The following is a 9,826-nucleotide window of genomic DNA, read 5'->3' on the forward strand; positions in this document are numbered from 1 at the left end:
CTAATCAAGGATCACCAAACCATCCCAAACCAAGCAGTTTGGAGCATACTGAGTTGAACCGTTCGATTACTGGAATGGTTTGGCTGGTCGATCTGGTTCCTAAACCAAACCCTTCTATTAAAAAAAACTTTTCATCCTCTCTCTACCCCTCCCTCCCTCCACCACCCCCCCCACCCCCCCAAAAAAAAACCCTCAATTCTCCTCTCCCCTTCTCTCAATTCCCTCCTAATTTTCCTCTCCCCTCTCAATGCTTTTTGACAAGGACAACACGATGATGACACTGGCGAGGTTTCCACAACTCCATGGCTAGGGTCAGGATTTCATTGCCACTGCCAACAAACCCTCCCTCTCCTCTCTCCCCCTCTCCCTCCACCTACTTCCAATATGCCTTGGCTTGGTACAGTGTGGGCCAGTCCCATACCAAACCAATTACCAGCCAGTATGACCACCGATATTGGTTTGGAGAACCTTGAATCTAATCATTAGTTAATTAACTTTCCTTAGACACCAATGGACTTTATTTCTTAATTGAACTATCATCTAATTGGAATCAAAGAATTACATTTTTCCCCCTCTCCCTTCTACTCATGGTTTCTAATGAATAATAAAAATGATGTAAACCCAAAGTTTGTGAATGCAACCTACTAATCTATATGTGAAGTCACCTGCAAGTTTAGCTGCGGATTTTAACCATAACATTATTGACTAAAAAAACCTATTTGCGCCATCCAATAAAAGACCAACTCACTTGACACAGCGAGAAGGCCTACCGATCTACCATTGTGTATAAATAACAAAAGAAAATAAAGGCACAAGTTCTAAATATTATTGCTCTAAAGTTAAACAGAAAGACTACAAGAAGATTAAAGAAGAATAAAGATTGTCTTTTTGCCTAGCACAGATTAGGAATTAGAATTTTCACTCACTAGCTATTTCTCCATTTATTTTTTTATTATTGCAAATTTTTAGCTGTTCCCTATTCTCAAATATCCTTTATGTAATTTGGATAATTGCATGATGATCACCAGATTAAGCTCCATCATCCTTCTGCTTTTGATTTCCAGCAAGTCGAACATGACAGATGGTTACTGCAAAGCACTCAGAAAAAAGAAAAGCCCTTTATATGGCGACTACAAAAGACTTGGGGGGAAGTCTTCTTGCACAACATACTCAGAAAAACAAAGAAATGGCAAAATGAAGGAGAGATGACTCTGCAAACAAATGATACCCTTGTAGCCTTCTAGTTCTAGAGTGTGATTCAAGGCCTACAGTGTTAAACATGCACATTTAACAAGGATGTAATCTTAGGTATAACCAATAGATCATGTCCCGAAAGGCTGGTCTTTTTCTACAGAATAATATCTCTTAAAGTTAACGGATTTCATACCATTCACGGTAGCAGTTCATGCACATAGCATGGCTGCAGTTGGGTAACACAATCTTGCTGTTCATCTCCATGCAAATCCCACATTCTTCTTCTCTTTCAGCATCTATATCCGATAACTGCTTCCTCTCATCATCATCTCTTCTCCTATACCTTTCCATGCATATTGCCTTTTGCTTTTTATCTTCCATATCAGTGATCCCTCTTTGTAGTTGTAGCAAAGAGGGAAAAATTACAGCTGGATATTAACTCCCATAAGAACCACAATCCAAAATATAAATATTAACAACAGAAAATAGAGAATGAAAATTCAGGTGCAACCCAAACATTTACCATAAAATTCTTTAATACTTGCTTTCCTTTCATGGGTTGACATGGTTGTCGTTCCATCAACATAAACCTACATTTGGAAGAGTTCCTCAATTGAAAAGAATATATCCAGCAATAAATGAACAGGGAAGAAATTCACAAGTTCATTATGATCATGTGCAAACCTTATATATCAGAATTCTCAGCAGTCCAAGAGCCCCAGCAAGGCTACAGTCAGTCCATTGCACCAGAAAAAGAAACAAGTGTGCAGCTGGACTATATGACAATCGCATCTGAAGACATGCACCATCATATTCTCCGGGAAAATCAGAAGCCCTACACATCATAATGAAGGATTATAAATTATTAAGGCTTTTGATTGATGCAACAAAACCAAACAAGTGATCAGATATTCAAATATATACAAGAAAAGTCACTGCTAGAATAAAAAACAGACATATTTTGAATATGTCAAGAACAAAGCAACTTCACAAGGTAAAGGTGGGTATTTTAAAAGTATATGTGAAAGTCAGAGAAACTTTATATCCTCTCATCAATCCAAAAAGTAGATAAAAAGAATGCACTAAATTTTTGTGATCAGAATTACATAGCCCAACCCAAAATAACCACCACCAGAACAAGAGACCATGACATATAAGTGCTTCTTGACTGGCCCAATCCTCAACTAGGCTCTTTACTAATATTGCTGGTACCTGAGTGAATTAAAACAGCTTTCCTTGCAGCTGAACCTACATGCTCCTCTCTCTCTCTCTTCCTCCATCCAACAACACAATCACTCCATTCTCCTAAAACTTTTTTTTTATGGAGATAACATTTTTGATTATCCATCTAACGCAGCTTCCTACATGCTTTTTCACCCTCAACTAACCCAACAACCACAGGCAACCCAGAAATCAACAATGTAGTAATACAAAAAGAAAGGGGGCGGGAAGGGGGGGGGGGGGTGTAGACGGTCGAAGCAGCAAGAGAAATAACTTTGAATAAATCACCATGGTTCTTTACTTTAATAACCTGCTTATTCTCTAAGACAAAATTACAAATGCTTTGAAGATATGCCAATCAAATTTAAGAATATCAAAGTAAGAACATTTACTTGACTCCAAGCCTTTAGACTAGAATTCAAAGAGACAAAAGAAACACACATGCACACGTGCGTGTGCGCACACACGCACACACACACATCATCAATGCACATGACCAAACATGGAGAAGAGGGTACCATTATCATTCACTAGTTGATCAAGCTAACTCCTCTTTTCTGGAGAGTAAAACACGTTTTACAAACAACAATATTGTAGATTAAAAGGGAACACTAAATAAACTAAGCATGTATCATTCATTTGTTAACAGACATACTATCCATTGATATCACTGTGAAAGCTAAGTAGACAATTATCGAGTCAAATGATGGAAATCCTTCGTAAATCAACTAAAGAATCAGAGACAACTTCAGCAAATGTTTTCGGAAGAAATGAGAAATGCTTTGCTTACACGCATCGATAAAAAGGAATACATTTAGCAATTAAAAATGAGAGAAACAAGGCCACAAACTTTTCTATTAACGTATCTTTATATTCTTAAATTTAACAAATAAATCACAATCTACTCAGTCCTGGTCAGACTGACTCAGTTGCCAGATCAAATCATATCAAGTTTGCTAATTTCCAAGAGTGAAGCGCATTGGCTATTGCTTCAAAAACACAATAAAATGTTCACAAGAAAATTCCATGTAATTCTTTTCTCCAAATGAATCCTCTCATTTTTTTCTTCTCTAATATCATCCATACTCTGTCCATCCTAACTTAAGATCATAATTCAGAAGAACAAGAAGAAAAACCACCACTAAACAAAGACAAGCTCCAGTCACATGGAACGATCCATAGAAAGTTTAAGGTGGATTAAGTTAAAGCTTTAGTTAATAGAATAAAGAACTTGATGATAAGGATCATCATCTCTCAACAAATCATGGACATAGCATAATAATGAAACATAAATGCTTGACGTTCTCCCTCTCCCTCTCCCTCCCTTCTTCTTCTTCTTTTTTTTTTTTTAAGTCCCTCTTTAAAAGGCAAAGATAAAGGCGTCCATAGTCCATCACAAAAGAAATAACACCTAGTCACGATAAACTCAAGCTGACTCAAACAAGATTGTGCCAACTTGCAAATGACAACAGCCAATGATACACATTATCTTGAAGATAAAAAAGGGAAAATCTATAGCATTCAATTGTTTCACAAGGATTTACATGACAAGTCCATAGGATAAGTAAACCGATTAAATGTTTACTTATCAAGTTAGCTTAAACAATGTAATGAATAGATTAATTAAGGCCATAATGAGTGCAATGAATTCCATCTTTGGCTTCAATTCAATGATTGAGTTGCCTAACAAGAATCAAAATCATCTTTCCTTGATCACCATTCCCTTGAATAGAAGAATTGTAAGTCCACTCTTAAAAGGGAGGTTTTGTCATTGCTATTTCTATGGGATTGACAATATTTTAGTGTGCATTAGTGAGAAGCATTGATAATATAAAATGGGAATAAATCGAACATATTTAGTATGAATTCTGAGCAGCATTTGTGTATGAATGGGGATGAATGATTTGTTTGATATTTGAATTCCCAAAATAATTATTAAACCTTGGTTCTGTTCCTTAAGCATGTGCATAATCAAAATTTTACATAAGACTCATTCCATTCTAGAATATAACTGGCTATCATGAAACATTAGAATGGAATCGTCATTCCTGTCCCAAGCATTCCTTCCTCTTCTGCCGAGACAGTAGCATAGGCATGCCACTTCCAATTCCTAGTTTTCTATTCTCATTCCATTTTTGACTCTTAAAATCAGATCTTTTATATTCCAGCAAATCAAATATAATGTTATCATATAACTTCTCTTTTAATATGGTGTAAAGGAGAAATATAAACAATTAAATCATTGCTTCTGCTGCTCAAATGATGAGTTCTACCGTGCATTTTCAGTTATATGAAAGCATGAGATGCACCCTGTCTATCAAGCTCAACTTGTATAAAACACCAGCTCCTATTGCTTAAACTATGTGCACCCATGTATCCTTCTCTTAACAAAATAAATTCCATAGAATGTACTTATTCTTTTAAGTAAATGAACTATAATTTCCTTGTCCCTGAGGCAGCTGAATACAAGCTCCCATATCTACTCATTCTACAAGCCATCAAGAAACAGACATTGTCGTCCATCAAATTAAACAGTTTGAGAATGCGGCAGCACTTCACTTGCGCCTCATGTCCATTCCATCATATAAATAGATGCCTAAAATTGGCTCCAGCCACTGAGCTGCCTTGCATAGTGAACAAGAATACTATGCTTCTTTTTCCCAAAACTGCTAATGTTTCAACAGTACAGCAAAAATTCCTCTTTTATATCATACACAGATCGGTTAAAATTCATTCAAAACAAAAATTACAAAATTGTCATTAATCCTTCACTTTCTTAGGCTAAAACACCGAATAACTACGATCACCTCCTTGTACACTAAAATAACACATTCTGAGCTTACAAAAATTTACAATTTCATAGAGAAATCAATAAAAAAGAATTTTCGCTTCATGAGACAGCTAACCAACCACAAACACCCAAAATAATCAACACAAACAAATATGCACACAAAAGGTGCTAATTCCAGAACATAGCATTTTTTAACGAAAAGATCATCCATATATCGGAAGAACAAGATTATAAAAAATTACCATAATCGCCCTCCGTTTAAGTACCTAAGCGATGGAGAAAGTTCTCCTATCTACCAACACCTAAAACAAAAAGTGGGAAAAAACGACTTATGACCCACCAACATCCATCTCAACCAGAAACTCCTTAACACGCGCGCAGGCACACACACAAATTAAAAAAAAAAAAGAAAAAACCCAACGCTGCATATCCGATCACATGAACACTAATCAACAGAATCGAAGAAGAAAAGAAGAAGATGATGATAAGCCAAAAGCACTCTCCGCTTACAGCGTGTTAGCATGCTGGATGTCAGCTTCCAAAACTTTGAGCGAATCCTTGAACGATTTCCGCATGGAACCCAGGAACATCTCCAGCTCTAATCATCCAGCGCTCCCGAAACCCTAGTTCGTCGTTCCCTCTCTCCCTCTCTCTCCAAACCCTAAAACCCTCCGTCTCCCTCCTCACCAAACCCTAAGAACTTTCCCTTTTGCTCTCTCTCCCCCTCCCTCCCTCTCTCACGCTCTCCCCCGGGGCGTACGTGTCTTCCTGTTGGCATTCGAAGAGAGGACAAAGATGAAAGGCCTGCGTCGCTGCCACGTGGACGGGAAACGGCTCCATGCGCGCCAAGATTAGGATAAAGAACCCACGCGAACCCCCGGGTATGACGTCACTTTCAGTGTTAGATACATGAATACACCTTCTATGGGCCCCACTGGGTAGTCACTGGGGTCTAATAGGCGGCTTGAAACCGGGTGCAACAGGCGGCTTCGGGAAACCTCCTTCCCTTATCCACTCCGCCCAGCACCGGGCGCACCCGGTTTTGGTGAGACGAAGTCGTTTGACTCCCCTCCATGCACTCGTGAAGTCCATGGAATTATGAAAGTGTGCTTCCGGGTGTTCCTAAGTTGGTGGCGTGTTGTTGTGAAATAATTCCACTTCGGGGCTCCACGTTTTCGTATTTATCCGGTCGGCACTGACGTGGTTGGGTTGGTCCCTGCACGGGAATAATGCCGTGTCTAATTGTTAAATTCTTGCCTCTGGCTTAGAAGAGAATGACGAAAAGAAGGATGACACATCCACATGCTGGAAACCTGACTATTGCGTCCCGGGTTTGAGAGTTTTTGAATATAAAATCATTCCTCTTTAGGGACGATATAATCTTATAACAAGCACAAAAAAAAAAAAAAAAAAAACTTTGCGATATGTACTCACTTGTGTGACCTGTCCCGGTTCTCCTCCCCGATGGCGTTGGAGGGTTAAAATATTCGATGGCGTGATGGCATTGGAGGGTTAAAATATTCGATGGCGTTTGTTAGGAAATGAACTGCCGGCGAGAGAAGTATTTTACGGATCTTTGTCCGATGCTAGGACTGTGCTCATGTTTTTACGGACTGTGCTTTTGCTGAGGAATGTTGGCAACCTCAAGTAAACTTCCGTGGAAAAGACTTTAAGCCAAGCTCTTTGTCGGACCTTATAGATTTTCTATCATTCTCTAGCATAGAGAGTTGGCACAAATCTCTTCTAATTTGGATTGTGTCGGGACTCCAGAGAGCCAATAACGAAAGATTGTTCCAACAAATTAATCACAGGCCTGTCGATCTCATAAGAGGAACTCCTATCCAAAGTGCTGCCATACTTTTTAATGCGCCAAGTTTTAACTCCCCGTTAAGCCCTGGGTGCCGAATTTGTTTGTAGACTCTCTTCAATTATCTCCTACTAATTATTTGAGGTGGCAATCCCCCTCCATAGAAGTAGTTAAAATAAATTTTGATGTAGCAGTTAATGGGTAGTGGCTGGTGTTGCTGCTCAATTTGGTCAAGATCAGAGAAAAGGCGCTGGAGTGACATGCAAAACAAATTTAAATCAGAGGTTTTCGCTCCGACGAGAACCCTCCGACACTCAAGTTAGATTTAGAGATAATATGAACAGCAACGAGTTTTCTGAAAATGATTGATTCACTTACTTTGGTCCTCGAAATTTTGATTACTTATATAGAATATAATATGAACAACAACAAGTTTTCTGAGAGTGATTGATTCACTTACCTTGGTCCTCAAAATTTTGATTACTTATATAGAAGACTGTCGAACAGCTGGTCACATAGTTGTATGAAGATTGTGAGATTCCGAGATTGCAGGACCATTGAGCTTGTCATTGTGAGCAAGATAATCCAGCCTTTAATCTCTCCCATGAAGTGAGGAGGCCGTTACTATGAATATATTGAGTGGAATTTTGAATATCCTTGGGGATCGTGCTTGACCTGTTGGCCTTCTTAAGTTGGATGAGTGATGTCACCTCATGGTACATGAGAGTCCCATCTCTTAATTGCATAGACTGTCAATCAGGAGTTGAGAGTATGGGGGATCTTAGCCTTCGTATGCTTTTCATGCGGGGGTATTTATTATTTTTGGCCTTTTCTGCATGATGTAGATGGCTGCCATGGCATGAAGATTGCTAAATATAGAAGGATAACTCAGCTCAACACATAACTCAGGATAGCTCAGCTCATATCAAAATAGCTCATATCAGCATGGATAGCTCAGGATAGCTCAGTTCAGCATATAACTCAGGATAGCTCAGCTCATATCAAGATAGCTCGTATCAGTATGGATAGTTCTTTTCAGCATATAGCTTAGGATAGCTTAGCTCAGCATATAACTCGAGATAGTTTGGCTTAGCACATAGCTCAGGATAGTTCAGTTTATATCAGGATAGCTCATATCAGCATGGATAGCTCTTCTCAACATATAGCTTAGGATAGCTCAGTTCATATCAGGATAGCTCATATCAGCATGGATAACCCTTCTCAGCATATAGCTCAGGATAGCTCAGCTCAGCACATGTATGGCTCAGCCACTCCAGAATCTACATCATGGATATAAATCCGAGGCATCCCTGATACCACCGTAATACTATCCCCTACACCTGAGTCTGAGAATCAGGCAACATGAGTACTACTAGAATGATACCTCGAGCCTAGGGACGTTCATCCTTGCATCCCATTAAGGCATCTGTTCCTCATTTATTGCAGGTAGTGGAAGCAGCTTTGCTCTGCTCTTCACATGAGTGGCAGCATATGCACTTCTCGTAATGTGAGAGGTAGCTTGTGCTCAGCTCATTTTCAACCAATCAAAGATTGATCCAAATGAAGATCGACAAGCTGAAGGATCTGGAGATAACTCGACGGGCTACGGAGGTTCTATAGATTGTCCTCTACAGGAGTACAGCTCGGAGAGAAACTCGACGAGCTGGCCCAGATAGAGATCAATGGATTGGAAGATTCGAAGATAACTCGACAGACTGCAAAGGTCCATAGGTTGTCCTCTATAGGAGTACAACTTGAAAAAAAACTCGACGAGCTGGTTCGGATAGAGATCGATGGGCTAGAGGATTCGAAGATAACTCAATAGGTTGTGGAGGTTCTGTAGGTTTCTTACGCAGGAATATGGCTCAGAAAAAAACTCGACAAGCTAGCCTGTATAGAGATCAATGGGCTAGAGGGTTTGAAGATAACTCGATGGGTTGTGATGGTTCTGTAGGTTATCCTCTATAGGAGTACGGCTCGGAGAAAAACTCAACGAGCTGGTTCAGATAGAGATCGATGGATTGGAGGATCCGAAGATAACTCAACAGGCTGTAGAGGTCTCGTAGGTTGTCCTTGTTGGGAAATGTATCCCAAAAAGCCAATCGTCAAACTGTTGACGATTGAGCAACCAAGTATTGTAATTGATTTGTTAATAAATAAAATATATTTAGCATTTTCATCATAAGCTTTCATCTTCTAATGAACTCTGTTGTTATGATGAAGTCCTTAGGACTATTTAGATTCGATAAAGAGAGGATTTATCGATTAGTCCTTAAAATAGTTCACGACCAAATGATAGGCTGTTAATAAGGACGACAGCTTCTATCGAGCATAGGTCGCTGTAGGCCATATGGGTTGGTTGTCCTCTTAACCAAAGAGTGTGGAGACATTGGTATGGCATACAGGTGAGATGTACTGGTACATCATCATTGAACGTGACCAACTCCAAAGTATTCTGCTGTCAAGAATGTCTCTGATGGGATATAGGTATAAGTATCCCTTAGATCTGAGATCACCTCAGTGACTTGCAAGCAACTCACTGTGCTTTGGTACTGGACTAACTGAATTTTTAATTCAGGGACGGAAGGCTTCTGGGCACAGTCAAGTACTTACGAAGTCAGAGTGTGATCGAGATGGGATTGACCACTCCAAGAGTTGGAGAAGAATGAGTTGCTGTATTTCAATTTAGCAAAACCTTGGCCAGGATAATCCATCAGATGGATTTGATATTTTGAAATACAATGTGGACAACCTGATCAGAGTTGACAGTTGAACTCTGGGGTATCCTATGATCATTTTGGTCAAGGGGATGA

The 9,826-nt window shown here is 39.4% G+C and overlaps 1 protein-coding gene across 1 annotated transcript in view; it reads right to left on the reverse strand.

The window, feature by feature from the left end:
• The window catches only part of LOC140850837 (E3 ubiquitin-protein ligase AIRP2-like), a 14,016-nt gene extending 8,027 nt beyond the window's left edge, over positions 1 to 5,989 (reverse strand). Inside the window, exons 1-4 of the mRNA XM_073256527.1 lie at positions 5,717 to 5,989; positions 1,879 to 2,029; positions 1,718 to 1,784; positions 1,388 to 1,622 (exon numbers count right to left, since the gene is read on the reverse strand). Coding sequence (XP_073112628.1) covers positions 1,388 to 1,622; positions 1,718 to 1,784; positions 1,879 to 2,029; positions 5,717 to 5,796 — 533 coding nt within the window. The 5' untranslated portion in view covers positions 5,797 to 5,989. The remainder of the gene's footprint in view (positions 1 to 1,387; positions 1,623 to 1,717; positions 1,785 to 1,878; positions 2,030 to 5,716) is intronic.
• Between the last annotated feature and the right edge of the window lie 3,837 nt (positions 5,990 to 9,826).

Source organism: Elaeis guineensis, chromosome 4 (genome assembly GCF_000442705.2).
Source record: "Elaeis guineensis isolate ETL-2024a chromosome 4, EG11, whole genome shotgun sequence".
Classification (NCBI taxonomy): domain Eukaryota; kingdom Viridiplantae; phylum Streptophyta; class Magnoliopsida; order Arecales; family Arecaceae; genus Elaeis; species Elaeis guineensis.